Source organism: Gavialis gangeticus, unplaced genomic scaffold, assembly GCF_001723915.1.
Source record: "Gavialis gangeticus isolate Ggan-Ray unplaced genomic scaffold, GavGan_comp1, whole genome shotgun sequence".
In the NCBI taxonomy this organism is placed as follows: Eukaryota; Metazoa; Chordata; order Crocodylia; family Gavialidae; genus Gavialis; species Gavialis gangeticus.
Genome location: NW_017728997.1, coordinates 49,258,665 through 49,281,728, shown reverse-complemented (window position 1 = coordinate 49,281,728; position 23,064 = coordinate 49,258,665). Strand labels below are relative to the sequence as shown.

Genomic DNA, 23,064 nt, shown 5'->3' with positions numbered 1-23,064 from the left:
TTCCTTCTCTGAGCCAATGGCAGCGTGAAACTTCCATTTCACTGATGTCTGCAAGGTTCCAAACAGAAATGGTGAAACCGCTCCCTTTCTGCATTTCAGTCTGGTCTTATTTGGCAGCAGGAAGTGCTCAGAGCTGTCTGCAGACTCAGACAACACAATCCCTGTTTACAGCATGTGCTAATATGGAACATTTTCTTTGCATCCATGAGCATCTACATTTTACACATTGCTTAAAAACACGAGCTAGATGCTGAAGAAGTTGTCTCTGCCCCCTGCACTTGCCGAAGACTTCCATCCTGGCTCAAATGAGTGGCTTTTTTAGGCCTAAGGTAAAATTATGACTTTTTTCCTGTTAGGTTTAACAGCAAAAATTATAGCACTTCTACCAAAAACAGTGAAAGCAAATGTAAATCAAGTGCCCCCTGAAATGTGAATTACATCTCCATGCTTCGAATCTTGATTTTGTACCCCCTTTCTCTCCTTCTCCCTCCAGTTGTCATATCGTCACTTACATGGTCAAGTTTGGCACTAGAGAATACAACTGGGCTGGGCTGCTGGCCCGAAGTGGGGAAAGGAGAAGGTATATCAATCATTTTGTGTCGAGATGCCTTGCAAAGGCTTTGTGAGAAGGTGAGGGTTGGACTCTATTCAATAGTTTCTTTACTTATTTAGTACAGAGATAAAAAAAATAAGCCTTCTGCATACTATATATGAACACAAAGATACGTAACTGCTTATCCAGCTAATCTTAGTAATGCAGTAGAGTAGAGGCATAGAAAAGGTGAGATTGACTTGAGGTAGTGTTGTCAGAAATGGCCCATATAATGGTGCTAATCTAGTAATATCTATGCAATAAAGCAGAGTAAACCCTATAAAACTGTACAAAGTGTTGTAGTTAAAGTGGGCCAGCCTTGAGGCTGTTTCAGCTTTGTTATTTCACATGTGGTTCAATGAGATTTTAATTAGATCTTTTAGGCAACAGCCCAGACTGGGAAAGGCAGGGGGGAAAATGCACATAGACAGGCCCAGTGAGCTACAGCATAGTGGTAGTTAACAAAAAATAGGCTGAATGGACTGATGACTGAAAGAAGTAAAGCCACTGCATTTGGACTTCCTTATGGGCTTTCTATCCAAATTGGATCAGTCTCATCTTTCAGAAAACTGTTGGTGATGGAAACCAGGCTATATTGAGGTTGGTGGGTAGATGGATTTAAAGGGTGAGCTCAGGTCACAGAATAAATGGTTTTGTCCGTTGTGGACTGGTGTAGGGAGACTGAATTCAGAAAGAATGTTACAGTTCTTGTCTTCCTGAGCTACTGAATCTGGCATTGTGTGAAGGTTTTGAATCTTTAAAACAAAGCTGGGGAGCCCTAGAGACCGCTGTGCTCAGTAGGATCCCTAGCCATTTAACTAAAAAGTTGCACCCTTAGAAGACACTGAGCCCGCTCTTCAGCTGCTTTGAGGCAGCTTTCTACCAGCTCTAGTTGCACAAACCTTCCTGAAAGCTGATTAGTCAATGGAGGTTCCCTTGTGTCTGGGTTAGTGGTTATCAACCTTTTTAGACAGAAAGCATCCCTTGTGAGATTTGAGGCAACGCCCGAAAAATGCTAACTCTTCATTTTCACTATTTTTCACTAAAAAATAATAGAGCAAATCTTCTGTTGCAGAGAACTCAGAATGTTCTCGACACTTTGGATTCCTACTTGAAATCTCTGGGTTTATCATGTGAATCGTGGGGTGGTGTCTGCACACCTAACAATATTAATATTGTGCGTCACCCCACGTCACCAGTTTCATGATACACCGGGGTGCTACAGCACTCTTGTTGAGAATCACTGGTCTAAAGGAATCCCTAAGTAATGCAGAGATGCAATATCCACTTGTTTTCCAGCCATCTCCCTGCACCCAAGACAGCAGATATAGCCAGAAGAAAAAGGGACATGGCATTCTTCATCTAGCAATCTCAAAGCACTGTCAGGTACTTAAGTGATTAGGCACAATGGTGTCTTTTTGAGGCAGTTAACTATCAACATCCCCATTTTAAGGAAGCAAAAAGTGAAAAGAAAAGCTATTTCACTTGTTTTGCTTAAATGGCACACAGCCAAGTAACTGCAGCTTCTGGCTGCATGCACAGTTTGTGGTTCAGCTCTGCACATGGAAGCATGCATGTGTCCACTGAGTGTGTGAGATGTTGTTGTCTGTGGACTAATCGTGTAGCAATGATGTTGTGGCCTATTTATTTGAAAACTTTTTTCTGGGGTTCTCTCCCACTCCGTGGAATCTACTTTTCAAGTTGTCATTGTCCACAAGTTTCTGGACATCGCCATCTCTTTTGAAGCACTGCAAGTCCTCAGGTCTTGCATTAGTCATTCTCACTCCATCATCTTGGGTCTTCATTTCTTTCTCCTGCCTGCAATCTCTTGGCCTGAATTTTCATTTCCAACACACTCTTCAAACTTTCTGGTTACATACCCAAGCTGCTCCAGTCAGCTCTTGCTCCATTTTCCTTTATTGAGATCACCTTTGCTTCTTGCTGCACCACTTTGTTTGTTTTTTTTTTTAAATGGTCCTTTTTGCTAGTTCTCTAAATCCACCTCAGCATCCTTGCCGTCATCACCCTCATCATGGACAACATTTGTTTCTTCACAGTTCAACGCTCTAAGCCAGGAGTGTCAAAACTTGCCTGGGAGCCCCCATACTGGATCTGGATTCTGAGTAGTCTGATAGGCCACATTTGAACCCACCTCTGGGGAACAAATGAACAGCAGCAGCAGTGCAGGAGTTATTGCAGCTGTTGCTTGTTCTTCTCCTACTGAAATGCATCCTTGGGGGGTTTCTATGCTCCCAGTTTTGGCAGTAAGACCCACCCTTGAATTTTCCGCCCCTTCATGTTCTATGTGGGCCATATGCAGCCTGTAGGCCATATCCTTGACACCCCTGCTCTAATACAGACAGTTACACTGGGCTTTATCACAGTCTTCTAGATTTTTCCCTTTGAGTGAATTGGCATTTTCTTGTTTATTGACAATGTTTAATGTGACATTATCACAGTTAATTTGAGTGGACATTGTGATGGGTCATTTTTTTCCACTGTTTCCTTTCATGAACTGGGTAGCATTGTATGTAGATTGAATTGCATTGTTTTTCAATTATAATTAATACTTAGGAACACAGGAAGCCCAACCAAGTTCAGGTCTTCATTTTGCAAGATGCTCTGCAGATACTCAATCCAGAGGGTCCTCGTCCCTGAGTTCATGATTCCTAAATAGATAAAATGGACAGAAAGGTTGCTTGCAAGGAGGAAGGGAACAAATAGTTAAGTGCCCTTGAACTCCCAGTATTCAGTGCATACAGTTATTTCTTGCAAATAACTGGCATTAGATTTGGCTCCCACCGTTAATTTTTTTTAGTAAAGTGTGCATTTGTGGATGATTGAGTAGAAGGATAATATAAGAAAATGCCTGCACGTCTTGGGATTGTTGTTGCCGTTGCTATTAGGAGATGTATTTCTTGTTGTGCAGAGCTCCTGATGGTCTGGAAAGCTAATCTCTAACCTACATTCTAAAGGGGTTAGTGCCTTAAAATAAACAGCCACTGCATGCAGTAGAGAATGAAGCATAACCATCTAGACAGCAACCCTGGGAATGTCTGAGGTTTGAATAATATTTAGGGAGCCCACTCAAAGTCACTGGACTTTTTTATTTTTAAATTTCACTATGCATTAAGGCCCTGCGGTACACCTGTGACAGCTGGAATCAGGGGGTGGGGAGGAGAAGGTTAACTCTTTCAGGGTTACCCTACTTCTTAATTCACACTATCCGTTATCTCCATTATAGGTAAACTGTAGAGCAGTGCGTTCTGATCACTGTTGTTAGCTGCTGATGCTTAAGTCTTAGATCCCAAAAACTGTGTATATTCTTAATTAGAGGTATAAGGTGAGGGATGGAAGATAAGTTATCTATGTTCCATCTCTCACTTCTTTCACTTGCCATACCAGCTGCAGAATGAGACTCCCTCCCTCTGTTCCTGTTTACTCTAACAGGTGAGCAGCATCACGTTATCTTCATACCTGACCAGCTCCACTATGTGCTATACTATGAAATCTCTTCCCACAACAGCTGTTACTACTGCTTCTCAATATGTGTTACATAGCAGTGAAGAACAGTTAGTCCCTAGCAGAGCAGACAGTTTAAGACTCTTTGCCCAAGAGTCCCTGCACCCACCTTCCATGACCCATCTCCAAACCCAGCAAACAGTGCTCCGCTCTGTATTGCCAGGAAGCTGGTTAGATCTAATAGTGCAAAACCCCTTGGTATGGGCCAGTAGCTAAGGAGAGTTGAGCCACAGAAGGCAACCAAGGAGGGTCACCGCTCTCACCTAGGAATTAACAAGTAGTTGCAGTTAATTACAGAAAATTTAGCCAGAATGACTTAGACTGATTATGTTGCATTCTCCTATCTCCTTACAGCTTCTGTATGACAGCCCAAAAGCCCGACAGGAGGTGGAGTATCACTGGCGAGCTTCAGGGTGTCTGCACATTGTCCACATTCTAGATGTTTATGAGAACATACATCATGGGAAAAGATGCCTTCTCATCATAATGGAATGGTATAGAGCCTTGTTCTCTCTCTGTAAGACTTACAGGAAAACCTACAACTTCTCCAGCCAGCCTTGTCTGAAGGAAGAGCAAGGACAGCAACCACAAAACTATGCTTCCTCTGCACTCAGAGACAAGTATCATTATAGACATATGGGTACAATTGGTGACATTTTTTCCCCAAATGTCTGTCTGTTGAAATATGATACTGGCTCCCACCCTGAGGCTAGTGTAGTCCTGACAGGGTCCTGATAGAGCCACCATTTTTTACCCTATTTTTTCCCATCATCCCGATCTCCTAGGTGCCACACATGTGATGTTTTCTCTCCACGGGAAGCGTGAGTTCCTTGCATGAATTTTGTCTGTGTACTTCAACTCCAAACCTTAAACAGAATTTTTACAGCATGGTAACACCACAAGGATTGCTACCAGTCTTCCTGCATCATCAGCTGACTTGCCACTGCTGCCCTTCCAATAGTAACAAGGGACAGGTCTCTAGTGTCTGTGATTCTGCTTTCTTGGAAGGGCCTTGCTGTCTCCTAAATCACAGGCCTCCAAACTCCTCCTTTTGACTCTGTATTCTATTTAATTTAGAGACAGATGTTAGTCTGCCTCTATCCAATTGGAGCACATATAAGGTTCACAGGGAGGGCCATTCCCTCACTCACTTGATCCATGGCAGCCACAGGCCCATTCAAATACAAGGATACCCATTCTGATGCTGATTTGGTCTCTCCTGCTCATCTGAGTTTGTTCTATATGCCTTCTCTGTTTCAGCATGGAGGGAGGGGAGCTGTTCAATAGGATCCAGGAACGAGGAGACCAAGCTTTCACAGAGAGAGGTAGGATGCCCTGAGTGTAAGTCAAAGTTGCAAGGCTTTTTTCCGCTCCCTTCCCACTCAAAACAAACGGGAAATGTTTGCTTAGTTGCAGATGGAATTTTCTTGTGTTTCCTACTGTTTTAAATTTCTATTTGCCTCTTTTTGAAAAAATTAGCATTAAAGGAAATGGGATGAGAATGAGGAACTACCAGAATTGGCTAGATTCAGGTATAAGATGGTAAGTCTGTATGAAAACTTCTTAACCAAGATCCTGCAGCCTCCTCTGATGTTCTAGTCTCTGGCCCTGTGCCAGAACATCTTTATCCTGATATTTGCCTGTGACTTCAGTTCCCAGACCTCCCTTGAGTAATGTCAGTTGTACTCAACTATGTCGTGAGTAGATGGTTATAACAAACATACTGCATTTCATATAGTCTCTCTTACGTAAAGACCTTAATGCACTGTTGGAAAGGTAGGTGTTAATATCTACATTCTATAGACAGGCATGCCCAAGGTAGCAAGAGAGACTGTCGCATGTAAAATCCCACAATGAGTTAGTGAGAGGGCTTGGAATAGAACATCCTTGTTACTATTTAGCATCATTAATATTTATTTATTTGTACAGTGCCACCAATGTACTTGACTGAAAAATTCTGCTTGCCCAATCAGAACTGGAAAGAGCTTATTTTTATTGGAGAGTGAACTATTAGTGTTTTTCATTACCATCCTCACAAAATCAGTTGGTTGTTGGAATTTATATCCAGATTTGCAAAACATCATAATAATTTATGAGGCTGGTATAGAGGCCAGGTTTCCAAAATCACAGTTCCCTACTCAATGATGATTCCTTTAAGAGGCATGAAAATTCATGTGGGGCGCCTGAACTGGATGCAGTCCATACTGCAGTGTTAGACACAATACTCCAGAGGGAAAAACTAATGCTTTGGTTATAAATAGCCCTCTCTTGGTAACTATGTCATTTTATGCATCATATACATAGTGAGTAATCTCCCACATACTTCCAGTTCTCAAAATCATTTAGGCACTCTGGTATTAGTAGTAATGCTCTTGCTGTAGAGGGACAGTCCAAGATCAACCAAAATCCAGATCCTATTCCACTATTGGGCATCTAAGGAGAGTTAGAAGCCTAAATGTGACTTCCACTCTGTTCAAGTCCCTGAAAATCCATTAAAATTTCTATTTGTAGCATCCTGCAATCTTACCTTTTTAAGATTGAGTCACAAAAAAGCAGCCAGGGGGAAGAGGATGCATCCACCTTCTTTATAAACAGTTTTCAGAGACTGGGGCAGGGTGGAATGGAACTTCACTTGGACCCCTAAGTCCACTTGCCTGCCTAGTAGTAAAGTAGAATCTGGCACCGGCTGGAAGAAAGCTCTCGAACCAGTGCTCAGGGCCTTAGAGAGAGTAAAGCCTTGCGCGGTGTTTTTTTTTTTTTTCAATCTCAACTTTCTAACAAGGTGTACGTTTCCTTCCTCTGATTGTTGCTGCCTGCCAGAGTAGTTTTAGCCCTCAGGTAAACCAAATGCTGTATCAGGCCACATGTGTATCTCCTCCAGACAAAAGCTCTTGCCCACACTCCTTTATAACCAAGGTGGTGTATAAAAGCTAGGCTCTCCTGGTAATAGTAGGATGAGCTTTGTATTCTCCCATGCCCACCAAAACTGCATCATTTCACTGATTCTCTCATCCACGCAAGGAAAAGGAACCAAGTTAAAGATACTAACTCTGGTCTCTGGAGAATGCAAATTTTTTTGGCCTGCTGGTATTTCTGTAGGTTTATGGTTTTAAGACTACGTGGACCTATTAAAATGGGAACACTCAACAGATGCGTTCGTTTAGGCCATTCCAGTAAAAAAAACCTTGGTAAAAAGAGGCTGCTGCCAAAACCAGCACCTGTGAAATCACCACTCACTACTTCCTCTACAATAAACCTTCAGATAAAGCAAAGGGAAAAGACACCAGTCCTTTTGGCTGAAATGAACTCCTATATAAAAGCCTTCTGATTGTTGCAATTAGATGAACTGTACAGTGTTCCCCTTCAGAAATGCTGGTGCTAAGGGACAATGCACTGACCACTAGAATTTCCTTCAGGAGCGTGCATCAAGTTCAGAAACTAAAATTAAAAATGTACCAAAAAAGACAGTAGAATAGCTTTGAAGAGTGAAATTGCTAATTGTTGTTGATTTATACGTGAGTAAATACTGTTAAGGCAGGTGAGAAATGAAGATATAACCCACCATGAAATGTTTCTCTTGCCTCCAGAACTAGCACTGCGTTGCTTGTTAAACTCTGCTGGACAATCCAAAAATATACTCCAGGTTCCTTATTGAGGTTCTCCTTACCCATAGTCTTGCGCATTGCTCCGTCCTCATGCTCTGCCTGTGCTACTCTGTTCTGTTGAGCAAGAAAAGCACTAATTTAGAAGTACGTAAGCAGCAGGAGTCTCAACTGTTTGGGTACTGTGCCTGCTCACAAGAAGGGTTGAGCAGCTGGGGAATTGTGGGGTATGGTTGCCTGCAAAACCAAAACACAGCTGTTAAACCTAAAATTAGCCCTTCCAGCCTTGACACTAACCTTGTATACAGACAAGCTGTTTGTAAGTCAGAAGCATTCCCAAGCATGTCTCTGAGCTACAGTGGGAATGTTAAAGTGACCTTTCTCTAAAATTATATTTATAGAGGCCTCTGAAATAATGAAAGACATCGGAACAGCCATCCAGTATCTGCATGCAATGAACATTGCCCATAGAGATGTCAAGGTGAGGCCTGAAAGTGCCTGGGCAGAGAAGAGAGATTAAACTAAAAATAAATAAACAATGATAATTTTTATAGAAATTATGAGTACAGTAAGGTGATCAGAGCATTCTGTTTCACTGTCTGTGTGGGAAGGGTTCATGCCAACTTGGTTCAAGGTCAGAAATATCCACCTTTACCAAAGTTAATGGTTTATCAGTGTCCATATGAATAAACCCCCCTAGATAAGACACTTATCAAAGGGACACTATCAATGGGCAGTCATATTGTATTAAGTTTCTATAGTCTCTGCCACTTTTTTGTTGTTTCAGAATATTATATTTCTTTTAAAAAATAAAAGAATCCAAAGAGAAATAAGCAGATTCCTCTCTGTTGGCCAAGGAAAGTGAAGCCAGTTCTACAAAATGTTATGAAATGCATAGAATAAACTGAGCGAGAGAAAGATTTATTTGCTCTTTCCTTCACAAAGACTTTAGTGTTGTACCGTAAATAAAATGAAATTGTATTTCTTTCTGAATAGTTTTAAAGTTGATTGTGTCCTTGTAAGTGTGTTATATAGAACCACCATTTAAAACCAGGATTATCTTGAAAGATTGGAGTGTTTTTGATTCTTGGGTATTGCTAGTACCTGGTGACTTGTGGCACAAAACTAAAGAAAGTCATTCTAGAAAGGAAGTATGAATTTGAGACCCTGACTTAACATGCTGGTGAGAACCTCAGGCCAGTCCAGAGAAGCAAAAATGTCTGGCCTGCATGGAGTACATGCCTGCAAGATCAGGTATCATTGCACTTGATCAAGAAATCTTTTAGGCTGTTTAGGATATCACTGACCATTTAGCCTCCATCAGCATCACTGATAATGTCTCAGCCCCATTCAGTAGTGAACATACAGCTTGATCTGAAATAGACATTTGACACACTTAAACCATTTCTGCACTAGGCTGTCACATACATATGGTGTGAAGTCTATTTAGCCCCTACTATATCTATTTGGCGTTAGTTAGTATAGTGGCATTACTTGGCGGTATTGCAGGCTGAGCTCTAAGAGGGTCAGGTTATAAATGCAACTGTTCAAATGTCTACAGTTTTGTGCTTTCAATATTCAGTCAAGAGGAGGATGGATATCTCCTTTTACACTGCCATGCAGAACTGAATTCTGGTACAAGCTAATATTTATCAGCAGATCTGATGGGAGAGACTTGGCAGTGGTGGGTAGTGTTGAAGTGGGTGGCAGCATGGATAAGTTAGAGCTATAGTTCACTAGTATTTATTCTGGAAAACCTTCTCTAATGTTTCCCTTATCCTTTTCTTTTGGTGTTGCTGCAGCCTGAAAACCTGCTTTACACATCTAAAGAAAAAGACGCAGTACTCAAGCTCACAGACTTTGGGTTTGCCAAAGAAACTACCATACAGAATGCACTGCAGACCCCCTGTTACACTCCATATTATGTTGGTAAGTCTTTTGAATTGCCTTTGTCCACACACAATCCTGGGAATGAGCCTGAGGACCTGGGAAAATCTCCATTTTCTATAGATTGCCTTTTTTCTTCCACCTGAATAGGGCAGGGATGAAATTAGAGTTATCACTGGGGGGGTCCAGCCCAAAAACTAGCTCGACTTCAGCACAATCCAGTCCTTCTATCTGATGTTCTAGCTGCACAGACTTCTAGGTGCATGAATGTGAGGAGGATGGGGAGAAGGTAAGTTGTACATGGTTACAGTGATTTTCACTATGGCTGATGAGACCAACTCCAAAATCTGAATCTTGTCTTCATAACCCTCAGTGTAATTTCTTGCAAAGCTTTCCTTAGCATAACATGATGATAAGATCACAGAGATTGTTCCCTAAGAATTAAAGTTTGTTTTTTTGTTTGTTGTTTAAGGTAGGGAAATGGAGGAATAGGTAATCCAAGAACAAAATTATTTAATGAAATGAAATCACCTGGTGGGCTGGATTCCACCCTCAGGCTGTATTTCGCCCACTCCTGCTGTAATGTGTAGAGAGGACCATAAAGTCATCAGCTGCAACATCTTTTGCCTTTTTAGAACTGGATCTCTGCTGAGCCAATGGAGATTGTAGTCGGTCAGCCTTACTCCCAGGCATTAGAACTATGTAGAGAAGACTGAGCAGTTTGTTTATAGGAGTTACCCAGTGAGAGCAGTTGCTTAATTTTTTTATGCATTAAACATTTGTTGTCACTTTAGAATTTCTTGCTGTGTGGTGATAGTAAGGGAAATCTATTGCACTTATTTGTTTCTGTTTTTCTCCTGCAGCCCCAGAAGTTCTTGGCCCTGAGAAATATGACAAATCATGTGACATGTGGTCCCTTGGTGTCATCACATACATTCTGTAAGTATAAGAGAGAGGGGTGGTTGAACAGAGAAGGGACCAACTGTTAGATTGTTCTCTTATGTCCTACCCTGTTTTTATCCCAGATTCCACAAGTGCATGGGGAACTCATGAAATTTGCATTGTATAATGGATTAGCTGCTGCAGCTTTACATGTTCCTTCATCAGAAGAATAAAAGGCTGTATGTGATTTTTAGAGGCAGAAGAATGAGAGGACGTCCCACTTAACAAAAGCTGTTCAATACATTTCTCTTGTAGCTTGTGTGGGTTCCCTCCCTTCTACTCTAACACTGGACAGGCCATTTCCCCAGGGATGAAACGGAGAATTCGGATGGGGCAGTATGGATTTCCCAATCCAGAGTGGTCTGAAGTATCGGAAGAAGGTAAGAACCTGAAGCCATACATGCAATGAGTACTGAGGAGAAGTGACATTATTAGGTTGTTTCTGAACAGTCTTTCATATTTTTTCTGTGTGTCTTTTTTTAACTAAGCTTTTGTTGAAACAATACCATGATATTCACAAATTGACCCATTTCTTGAGCACATGAAAGATAATTAATCACAGGAAACATTTATTCAAAATGCAGTTAGTGCTGATGAAAGTGCTAAGTTACTAGACCTAGAAACAAAAGCTCTTACTCTGCAGATCAGGTATTGCCCATGAATGGGTGGTGTTGGTCTCCTTGGTAAAGCTTCTGAACAGGCTGCCAAATTTTTCTGATTGATTTTGTGATGTGGGAATTAAGCTGAATCAGCAATTTATTTTCCATCAGCTAATACCAGCATTCACTACTGTTCAGTGGTGATCTGGATGAATTCAAACCAGTGGCCTAGAAGAAGCAGCTTCCTATTTCCCATGAATGTGACAATGTCTTATTCATCTAGTCTCACTTGCCAAAATATCACAAAGAAATTTTGGTCACTTCTTGATTGTAGCTCTTTTTTTAATAGGTCTTTTATTAGTAGAAAGCAGTTACAGAGTTTTAACACCCTTTAAAAGTTTCTCTTACTGAGCGATAGGAGGGTATCATCACTGCACTAGAATATGTAGTATTGCTATTCTTTATATAATTTCATGGGTCAGCTTGTAGAGATGACCACTGCATATTAACTTGAAGTGTATGTTCTTGGGTGAATGTTCATTCTCCCCTGAGACTTGCTCATATTCTCTCCCAGCACAGCAGTTAATAAAATCTAAGGGAAAGTGGAGAGGGAGAATTTATTTATAGCACTTTTGTTTTTCATATGGATGTGACCAGGTGTGACTGGTGCCTCCTGAGTCAAGGGGGGAAGATTTTGTGGGAAAGCCCAGGGGTGGGCCAAAAGCCTCATATCCACTCCTATACTTCTGTGCTGTGGCTTAGTGCCCCCCCCCCTGCACCCCAACATGTCGTTGGCCCGCACAGCAAAAAAATTGCCCCATCCTGAGCAGTGCTGAGTTGGGGGGCCAGCCTCAAGGGAGGGCACGTGCCCCACCCCATGGTCTCCCTACCAGTTGCATGTGGATGTGACTGAAGATGAATTTGAACCTATTCTGCTTGTCTACAGTAAGAAAGTCCCAGTGACAGAATGCTGAATGCAGTTTAACTATATCCTCCTTGATCCACCAGCCGTCTTTGACACAATCAGCTATCTCGTCTTGAAGTCTTATCCATTCTTCTCTCCCATAGCTCCATTCTCTCGATTCACCTCTTCCCTCTGTTCCTGCAATGTGTCCTTTGGCAGATCCTCATTTTACTCTTTCATCTTTCTGTGGGGGTTCTCTAGGGCTCTGTCCTTGGTTCACCCTCTTTATGTCTTGTTATATATCATCCTTTTTATGTTCTTATCTTTAGATAATTTCACCTGCAGATTCAGCTGCCATTTCTATAATAACAACTCACAGGCTGACAGACCTCTCCACTGAAGACCTGCGTCCTTTTGTTCAAACTAAAATCTCAGCCTGTCTCTCTCAACATTTTCTTGCAGATGTATGGCCATTGCTTCCATCTCAGCATGAATAAAACAGAGCTCTTTATCTTCCCTTGCCTTCTTCCATCACTACCACAGCCCTTTCTCCTACCTCTTTTCTTAATCAGTGCATTCAGTATCCCTAGCCTGCCTAACACATAAACCCATAACCTGGGCATCATCTTTGGCTTGGAACCTTCTCTCAGTTCTTGCATCTGAGCCTTTAAATTTCTTTCAGCAGAGTATGCCTAAGATATGGCATTTCCAACCACCCACACAACTAGCTCTTCCTATCCAGGCTGTCATCACGTTGCAGCTCAATTACTGCATCATTCTTTCCTTTGGTTGTAACAAATGCCCTGCTAATAACTATCCAAAATGCCACTGTAGAAAACAATTTTCCTAGTCCATTGCTCTAAGTGTGTTTCCATACTTCTGTCCACTGGCTTATGCATCTCGTATCATATCAAATAAAAGCAGTTTGTCTTCACCTTCGTGTTCTGTCCCTGTTTTACTTCTCCTCTATCATGCCTCATTCAGTAGCTAAAGCTTGAATCCTATCTTCAGTCAGCCTAGGATACCAGCCTCTCTTGCCTTCTTGATCTGTTTTTGAAAAGTTCCTGTGTTTTCCTCTTATACTTTTCTTCATGATTGGGAGAAGCTCCTTTTAAATGTACACAGAGTTACCTCTTAATCCTCCTTCAACATCTCCTTAAAACTTCTTTGCCATGATGCCTGAAAAAATCTTGACAACAGTTAAGCTATTGAGGTACAGCAACTACTAACAACTTGCTCACTGTTCTTTTCTAACTCCCCAGTATCTGTTTTCTGTATCCTTTTTCTGTACCTTGTCTTCCTCTTGGATTATAAGATCCTTGGGCCAGGGGCTTTCCTTTTGTTCTGTTTCCCCAACATATAGCAGAATAGAGACCTGCTCCTAAAGGGGAGACTCCCAGGGGCTACAATACTACAAATAAAAATAAATAATAGTAAGGATGGGACAGAACTGATTGTATCCCCATTCCCAAAGATTTGGCTGAGATTCCAACAGTGCTGAAAACAGTTTTGTCTGGTATGTGTCACATAGTTAGGGATTTAGATACTGTAGTGATCGAGTGCTATGGAAAACATTGCATTGGACAGTAATGGAGATGTGCTTTTTTCAGCAGCTGGCTGTTGGTGCCCTTTGTCAACCACAGGCCAGTTTCACAGTGTAGACTGATAGAAAGAATCCCAAATCCTTTTGCCTCCCTTTCATACTACTTCTTTCTTTCCCTTATTTTTTTCTTAGTTTCTACATCTTTAAATAGGACCCTGTGTATATACATCATACCTTCCCACACAATTGCATGTACACAGCTTCTCAATGTGAGAACAGCCAGAAGTAGGTGTTTTGAGTACTGAACTTCTCTTAAGATATGTTTCTTGTTCTCAAGCAATATTGAAACCCAATCGTCGATTACAGCCTGTCATGTCAGTCCTTATTTTTCAGCCAAGCAGATGATCCGTCTCTTGCTGAAAACAGACCCAACTGAGAGGATGACAATTTCTCAGTTTACAAACCATCCCTGGATTAATGTGAGTCCCACGTGATTTTTTTTTCAAAAGAGAAGGGTGGGTTCTTACATGCATTGCTGCTCTGCCTAACGCAGCAAGGGTGAGCATTGTGGGATTGTTATTAGTTACTAATTAGCAAAGGTTCTGCTGGTGTTCGCTCTGTAAAATGACACCTGCTGCAAAGAGTTCCTCATTGTGATACTGGAGGACAAACTATGAGACACAATTTGCTGTTCTTGTGAGCAAGAGCCAAGAATATCCCTACCTACTCTCAGCTAGAAATTGCTGCTGACTAGAGCATGCACACACTCTCCTGCCATCTCACACAAAAAAAGAAGCCATGCTTTTTCACCATTGTAAGGTTTATGGAGAACTATTATTAGAAGTGCCAGGCAGCATCATGCTTAGCTGCATTACTTGAATACAGAGAGTCATGCTCTGAGGAAATTCTTACCCTTGCATAGATCTGAAAATGCCCAGGGAGGGAGAGACAAGGATTTATGCAGTGTCCAGTGGAAGGAACACCAGAGGCTGCTGTATATGATGCTGTTGATAGACCCATTTTGAGATTTGCTTTGTGACTTGGATTTTTTTTTCTCTCAGTTATTTGAGAATATCCCTTTTTCATTTACTGTCTCAAGCAGGAAAACGCTCCTACTAGGGATCCAAGGTACTAGCTGTCTGACTCGAGCTTCAGGATATCATCTCTGCTCTGTAGGTGTTACTGGAAATAGTAGCTTGAATTTTCCACATTCATGCCTAACATGGAGCATATCTTGTTTCTTACTCCCCTGAAGACAAATCCAAAAGAATCAGAGTGCTTACCCTACAGAATATACTTTCCCCAGGGATTTCCTGTCCGTTTTCATCTTAGAAGGAAGAAACACGAACAGCAGCATAACAAATAATCCTCATTTTCTGCAGTGCATTTTATTTGAAGAGCTCAGAGCCCTTACAGACATGAAGGAATGTAGCTTCTTAGAACAACGTTGAGGTAGACAGGTGCCCCCAGTTTACAGCTGTGGAAACTGAGGTATAAAGAAGCTAAATGACTTGCCTAAGGACACACTGAAACATGACAGCAGTAGAACTCAGAATTCTGGAGCCGTAGTAAGTTGTCTTTAATGCTTTTCTTCAAATACAAATATTATTCATCATGCAAAATAAATTAATTAAAATTAGTTTAAAACAGTGACAAATGTACACAGCTTAAATTTAAATCTTAAGAAAAAGAAGTGTCCTTGGTGTAAGCAAGCACTGAATTGCACAGAAGAAATGCCTGATAAACAGCTAAAAGGATTACCACCTTTAGTGGTGCATGAAACTTTAAATGTGCAGATAACCAATTAAAAAGTAAGAGGTTAGAAGCAAAGTCCTTGTGCTGCTATGTTCCAAAGACCCTTGTTGCACCAAAGAGCCAGGCTGGGATGTCACTCTCAAGCAGTCTGTCCAGCATTTGCTAATTGGCATGTATGCTGTTAAACCATTATTCTAAGAAGGATGAGGAAGGAAAGAAAAAGAGTTAGTAATTCCAGGGATAACACTTAAAAATATATTTTTCCCTCTCTACAAGGGGAAGATATTTATCAAATGAAATTCAGTTAAGACAAGTTCAAAGTGCCATACTTAGGACAGAACAAGCAAATGTACAAAGTGGAAAATGACTATGTAGGCTGTAGTACTGAAGAATGGGACCTGAGTATTAAATCAGACTCGACTTGAATATGAGTCAACAGTCTGCTTTTGTTGCAAAAAATAAAATAAAGTTAACAGCATATACTGGATTGCATTAACGAGTGTTGCTTGCAAGGTAAGGGAAATGATATTTCCACTGTTTAGCACTAACGATGACTCACCTGGAGTATTATGTCCAGTTTTGGCACTGCATTTCAAAAGAAGACATGAACAAATAGGAAAAAGTTCATTAGGGACCAACAAAAATGATTAGAGCTCTTGGAAACATGCCTTCCAAAAACTAGGATTACTTAATATGATGAAAAGACTGAGGGGGAGGGATTTGATAACAGCCTTCAGATACCTGAAAAGTGGTTATAAAGAAGATAGTGGTAAACCATCTGTGGCTGCAGTGGATGGGACAAGAAGTAATGAGCTATAGCTGCAACAAGGTAAATTTAGGTAGAATATTATGAAGAATTTTCAACTACAAGGGTGGTTAAGCTTTGGAAAGGTTCCTGAGAGAAGCTGTGGAATTTCCATCCTTGGAAGTCCTTTAAGAGCAACTTAGACAAACGTTTGTCTAGGATGGTTTAGATAGTAATAATCCTGCTTTGAGCAGGGGATTTGATTAGATGGCCCTGATCCAGCCCTACTTTGTTTTGATTCTGTGAAGGCTAAAGTAGAAAATAACATGAAGTAGCCATTCAGAGTATAGGTACACCACTAAGAAATAAACCTCTCACACATGGGGTCACAAATTTGTGATGAAGATGGCTTCTTCCAACCCTGAACACATGCCCTAGCATCTTGCTCGGGCTCTCAAGTCAGAAATACATACCCCTAGAGTCCCTCTGAGTTGAGAGTATCAATGACGGCACTGTCATTGCAGACTTTGGAGAGAGGAACATGTAGTACCTCAGTCAGTTGTCAGGTAAGCTGCAATAGGCAAGTAGTAGCTCACAGAAGGAAGGGCACACATCCTTGACACCTGCTCAGGGGAGCTACAAAACGTGCCATTTTTCCATTTTCCCACCCTTGACAAATGATGCCTTGATCAGCTTCAGTCCTTTTCCAGAAGATACCCTCTCTGTAGTTTCTGCCTTTTCCATGTGTCACAGCATCATGAGTAATAATGCTTTCACCTGGCACTACAGTATTATAATTAGTAAAAAGTAACACCTACAAACAAAAGGGTCTCTTCACTCTTTTTTGGAATACAGCTCTCTTTGGAAGGAAATGCAATAGTGCTACACAGCAGTTTTGGACAGGAAGCAAAGGATATAAAATACAACTGAGATTGCAGTTTAGGTTGCAGTCAGGCAGAGAATATTATTACTCCAGTAGAATTTATCCAGAAAATTGAGTCAAAGATCCTGCTTTACCAAAAAGATCTATTAGACTTTTAATGAGTAGTAATTGTGGACCTAAGTTTCATGTCTTAGTTTAAATATCATTTCTAGCAACATAGTATTTTCTGAACAATTCCAGGGTACAGAATCTGTACTTGCTCTGAATAATATTGCACATTACCCTTTTGTAGCCTGTTTCACCCAAGGATCTCAAATTGGGGATTTTTTGGATGTTAATTAGTCTTAAAACTTTTCTTTGTCAGGTTCCTGTTATACATTTAGATAAGTAGAAGTATGCAAAGGATGCTAGTGATTTGCCAGGCATCACACTGCAAGTAATAGGCAGAGCTGAAAATAGAATTTAATCCAGTTGTAGTCCTGTGTCCAGAATGGACATTTCCATTACCAGTTTACCCATAGGGCTCCTACACAAGTGCGTGGAGTCTGCTCCAACGCACTGGAAATCCAGTATGTCAGAGTAGATTCGATTAATCAAGCCTGCTGGAGCATGAAAATTGGCACTCATGGAACATATTTTATTTCAAAGTGCCCCACCGACATTTTTTCAGCATGGAGATGCATGGTGATGCTGATTCACTTGACACATGGGCACTTTTAATTACTGCAGCTCGTTAATTAAAGTGCCTGGCGCTGCATCCCACAGCAAGTGTAAAAATGCCCTTAGTGTTCCTGGCAGTCCTCCCTGTTTGAGAACTAGGGACAGTCTTTATAGCTATTCTGCAGTAGCTCCCCTCTACAGATTGTCTTATAGTTTCTGGGATCGGAAGGGACCTGAGAAGATCATCTAGTCCGACCCCCTGCCATGGCAGGAAAGAGTACTGGGGTCAAACGACCCCAGCAAGGTGTTCATCTAACCTCTTCTTAAAAACCCCCAGGGTAGGAGCCTGCACCACCTCCCTTGGAAGTTGGTTCCAGACCCTAGCCGCCCTGACCGTGAAATAGCGCCTTCTGATGTCTAACCTAAATCTACCCTCTGCTAGCTTGTGACCGTTGTTCCTGGTCACTCCTGGCTGTGCTCGGGGGAACAGTGACTCCCCCAATGCCTTCTGATCCCCCCTGACCAGTTTGTAACAGGCCACAAGATCCCCCCTCAGCCTTCTCTTGTGGAGGCTGAACAGGTTCAGGTCCCGTAGTCTCTCCTCATAGGGCCTGCCCTGCAGTCCCCTGATCATGCGAGTGGCCCTCCTCTGGACCCTCTCTATGCTGTCCACATCCCTCTTGAAGTGTGGCGCCCAGAACTGGACGCAGTACTCCAACTGCGGCCTGACCAGTGCCGCATAAAGGGGGAGGATCACCTCTCTGGACCTGCTCGAGATGCATCTGTGGATGCATGACAAGGTACGGTTGGCCTTCCTAACTGCCTCCCCACACTGCCGACCCATATGCTGCAATCAGAGTATGTTTCTGAATTTATTTTGGAAGAAGTTCAAGCTAAACCACAAAAAGCACTCTGGGAGTGTCCACATGAAAAGGTAGTGCAGAATAGCTATTGTACTCTAAACTCTAGCCATAACTTATTTAGCAATAGTTTTCCAAAGTAGACCAACTTTTTTGTTAAAGAAATGATAAGATTGTAATCTAAGGTAATATATGTGCAAGAGACTACCTCCAGCACAGGTGCTAGAAGAAAAATTAAGCAGGACACTTAATGAATGATAGTTGTTAAACACACAAAGCACTCAAAACCATGATGTGCTTAATCAGAACAAATGATGAGGTAGTAGGATAAGGAGTAAGAGAAATTCTGTCAAATGCTTCTTTTCTTCTGCTTTCTTAGCAATCAATGATGGTGCCACCAACCCCTCTTCATACTGCACGGGTTCTGCAAGAGGATAAAGACCACTGGGATGAAGTGAAGGTCAGTGAACCCATTGTTATAATAAGGGTTTCTTTACCAAATGGGATTTGAGAAGGTAATGTAGATACCTTTCTCTTCTTTGACACTTCTGCTCCTATTTAGAGTAAGTCACGTTGCTTCGTCTATCAAGAGTAAAAGGATTGGAGAAGTTTTCATTTACAAGTCGTCAGTTTCATATCTTTTACATTTGTTTTTGCATATTTCATTCAGACTCCTTGGATAGGCTCTAATTTATTGCCTACTAGCCTGACATTCCTGTTCATAGGTTCATAGAAGTTAGGGGCTGGAACGGACCTCATGAGATCATCAGGTACAGCCCCTGCTCTAAGGCAGGAAAGACTGCTGAGGTCAGATGATGCCAGTGAGGTGTGTGTCCAGTTCAATTTAATCCACTTTAAAGGGGGATTGAACTAAACTGGGGTAAAACATTTTTATTCTGGATAAGATTGTCAGTGCATGGAGTTGTTTACAAGTGGTTGCTCCTGCATAATTCCACTTTATAGAACAAGCATTACTGCCTAGGCAACAGATTTTGTGGAAAAAATACGGCCTGCGGGCTGGATTCAGCCAGCCAACAGATTTTATCTGGCCCATGGCAGGTAAATTGGCCCAGACTTGGGAGGCAGCCCTGACCATGATGTATGCAGCCAGTCCTGCTGCCCTCTGGGCATGCAGCAGGGCTTAGGTGGTGGACTCCGCTTCCCAGCAGCCCCAGCACTGGTGGCTCCTTCCAGCTTCCACTGCTAGTGTTACCACTGCTGCTGGATGTGGCCCTGCTGTCCAGGCACCCCAGCCTGTCTGTTGGACACCCACAGCTGGGGGCGCCTAATGGAGTGGGCAGGAAGGGTTTGCATGGAGACTGGCCCAAGAGATCAGGATCACAGAGCAGTGATAGTGCAGGGTCGGGGCCCAGGGCAGAGCCTCAATCCACTCCCTGCACAACAGATCATGACTGGCTCAGTCTGACCTGCGAGGGGGGCAGAGCATACACTTATGACCAGGCCCTTGCTTCCTGTGCCCCAATACAGGTGTGCGGTGGCAACCCAGTACAACGCAGCTGCAGAACAGCAGCTCCCAGCAGCTTAGGGCAGCCTAAGCTGGTCACAGTCTGTTGGAGCTGGGCCATGCTGCTCCACAGCTGCACTGTACTGGGGCTGCCCACGCATGCCTGTGCAGGAGCAGAGGAGTGGGGTCCAGGTCATGGACATATGCTCAGTCCCCCTCCAGGTTCGGGCCAGTCAGGATCCATCGTGTGGGGAGCAGATCGCAGCCCGTGCCCCAGCCCTGGCTGCATGCCAGTGCTGATCTGCGATCTTGATCCCAGCTCTAGCCCAAAGCCTGCCTGGTCATTCCACTCCTGGGCGCCACTCCACACCTGTCCACAACCCCTTCCCATCCATCTGGCAGAGCATGCCCTGCGTGCAGGGGGGCGCATTTAGGGGAGTTTTGGTAAGTTGTTGAGAGGGGGGCTGCTGACCTGGCCTGCAGCAGTTTGCCCAAACTTCCTAAGTGGCCCTTCAGCCCAAATAATTGCCCACCCCTGGCCTAAGCTGTTACTGGCTGCAGTACAGCCAAGTCTTTCATTTTGTAAAATTGTCTCTTGAAGGTAGTATGGACTGTCTGTTTTGCTTATGCCTCTAGGGCAGCAGTTCCCAAACTCTGAGAGACTGCGCACCACCAATTTAAAATGATACAACCTTAAGTACCACCAGCATGTTTTTCAGTTCAACCTTCAGTACCACCAGTAAATTTTTGTCCTATAAAGTAATTATAATAAATCTGTTAAAGCATACCACTGACAGGTTGTCTGCATACCACTGGTGGTACATGTACCACAGATTGGGAACCACTGCTCTAGGGGGTTCACCGTTCTCTCCTTTGATTTCAGGAGGAGATGACTAGTGCTTTGGCTACCATGAGAGTGGACTATGATCAAGTGAAAATCAAAGACTTGAAAGCGTCCAGCAACCGCCTCCTCAACAAACGCCGCAAGAAACTGAAACAGGCAGGCACCTCCTCCACAGCCCCAGGATGCAACAACCAGTAAAGAAGAGAAGATGAGGGATTTGAGGTTGGAAAGCTAAACTTATAAGGAACAAATTAAAATGAACAGGATCAGCTCACTCTACTGGCTTGACAAGGAAGATGGTGCGCAAAGGTGCGCCAGTGAAAAGATTACATCATACTAGAACTTTTTTTATGGGTTTTGCTTTTAAAGGGGATTTTTGTCTGTTATATTTTGCAGAGAACAATTCTGAAAAAATTCTTGAATTTTGATGCAGCTTCACTTGTTTTGGGGGAGGAAAAGAGGCACTCTTTGCGTTCTAGTGCATGAGGGCTTTTACCATAGCCTACAAGTGTGACTTCTATTGTGGTTTCAAGCTTCTGCGAATAGAAACACCAAACGTGTGCTGCCAGAAGATTTCAGAAATTGAAGTATGAGCAGGGAGAAAGGAGAAAAATGGCACCATTTTTATTTTTTTTTAATCCAAACTAGTCTCAGGTCTTGTTCTTGCTGGTGCACCTGAATGGCAGTTCTTCCTAACATTGGTAAGAAGCAAGATTATTTCTAGATTTAATTCCTATAATCCTCTGAACAGGGGAGCATTGTCCATGATTTAGGGGGGGAAAATGTCCTGTGGGCAAATGTACCATGGGTAGACCATGGCCTTGTCCTTGCACTACCATATCCCTGGAGGCATTTGGTATTCCATGAAATTCAGGTTTTGTCGCACTTTCTAGTTTAATAGATTGTTCATTTTCTAAACTCTTTCCTTGATGTCATGTCTGCACCATTGGCAGATCCCTTCCCTGTAGACTCTTAGTCTACATCAATATCTTACCTAAAACTATGTAGCAGCCTGAGAAAAGTATCTCTGTTCTTTTTGGGTTTGTTCCTTTCCTGTGTGCACACAATTGTTGCATACAATACTCTGCTTTGGAAAAAAAACAACTTCTGAAATCCAGAAAACAATGGTAAGAGTGGTGTTCTCTTCAGGAAATTCTATTGGCTGACAATATTCAGGCCGATTGTTACATTCAGGACTTGTGTCCCATGTACAATGCTTATTTCTGCCGAATTATTTTTGCCATTTTACATGCAGTGTTTTGACAAATACATTGGCCCATTCTGATAGTGCAAAATGTAAACCTGTTAACATGACAGCATTCCTGAGCAATAACCCACATGGATGTATATCTTTTGACTTTTTTCTCCTATTTAATGGTGTTCATGCTGTGGTTTGTTCATTTGTCCTATTCTATGATTGCCATATTCCCTCTTTCTTGTATTATGGATTCTAACTTAGGTGAAAGAAAACATTGTTGACAATGTTGCAGGCATTTTGGGTGAATTGAAGTGCTTCCAGCGGTGCAAATAAATATTCATGGTGTAACACATGGGAGATGGAGGGCTAAAAGAGTCAAGCGGAAGACTGACGTGATGCAGTAAATGTAACAGATGTGCCAAAGAGAGTTCTAATCTTCTACTCCAGTTTCAGTACCTGATAGCCACACTGAACTTGCAGCCTCTTTACCAAAGATCTGCTTGATGCTTTGGACCCAACACATGGGCTCTGGTCTCACGCACAACAAATCAGACAAAATTACAAGCTATCTACCTTTCTTTGTGAAATATTCCTGGGGTTTTACAAAATGGTTTTAATAAATCATGTTTCAGCATTTCTTTCTGCTGTCCTGCCTTGTTTTCACTGAGAGGTTGAAGGGCTTTTTTGTTTACATCCAGGTAGGATTTTCTTTGTGGATGTGTTGAAGGAAAGGGGGAAGAGGTTTCATATCCCATTCATGCTCAAAGACTGTCCAGTTTACATTATCTGAGCATCATTCTGGCATCTATCTTTTGTACAAATACTAAATGTTACTTGGGTATTTTCAGGTTTATCTCCTCCAATGCTGCTGTGTGCTGTAGTGCATCCCTCAAATGATTATTTATCTTCCTGGGCAAGAGTTAAATATTACTCCCCATTTATCAAACAGAAATAACAAAACAGAGAGATTTAAATGATTCATTCAGGAAGACACAAGTAGGGGCCTGTGCCAAACTGAGACTTAAGTCCTAATCCAGCAACTTTAGCACAAGACCATCCTTCT

General features: G+C 42.2%; 1 protein-coding gene across 2 annotated transcripts in view; it reads left to right on the top strand.

Annotated features, from left to right (window-relative positions):
* The window catches only part of MAPKAPK3 (mitogen-activated protein kinase-activated protein kinase 3), a 100,048-nt gene extending 77,409 nt beyond the window's left edge, over positions 1 to 22,639 (top strand). The window contains exons 2-11 of one of the 2 annotated variants that reach the window (XM_019505175.1): positions 494 to 630; positions 4,469 to 4,608; positions 5,375 to 5,439; positions 8,118 to 8,197; positions 9,519 to 9,645; positions 10,467 to 10,542; positions 10,801 to 10,925; positions 13,985 to 14,070; positions 18,874 to 18,954; positions 20,843 to 22,639. In XM_019505175.1, the coding sequence (XP_019360720.1) occupies positions 494 to 630; positions 4,469 to 4,608; positions 5,375 to 5,439; positions 8,118 to 8,197; positions 9,519 to 9,645; positions 10,467 to 10,542; positions 10,801 to 10,925; positions 13,985 to 14,070; positions 18,874 to 18,954; positions 20,843 to 21,001 (1,076 nt within the window). In that variant the 3' untranslated portion in view covers positions 21,002 to 22,639. The remainder of the gene's footprint in view (positions 1 to 493; positions 631 to 4,468; positions 4,609 to 5,374; positions 5,440 to 8,117; positions 8,198 to 9,518; positions 9,646 to 10,466; positions 10,543 to 10,800; positions 10,926 to 13,984; positions 14,071 to 18,873; positions 18,955 to 20,842) is intronic. The other variant, XM_019505174.1, reaches the window with a different exon arrangement.
* The last annotated feature ends 425 nt before the right edge of the window (positions 22,640 to 23,064 follow it).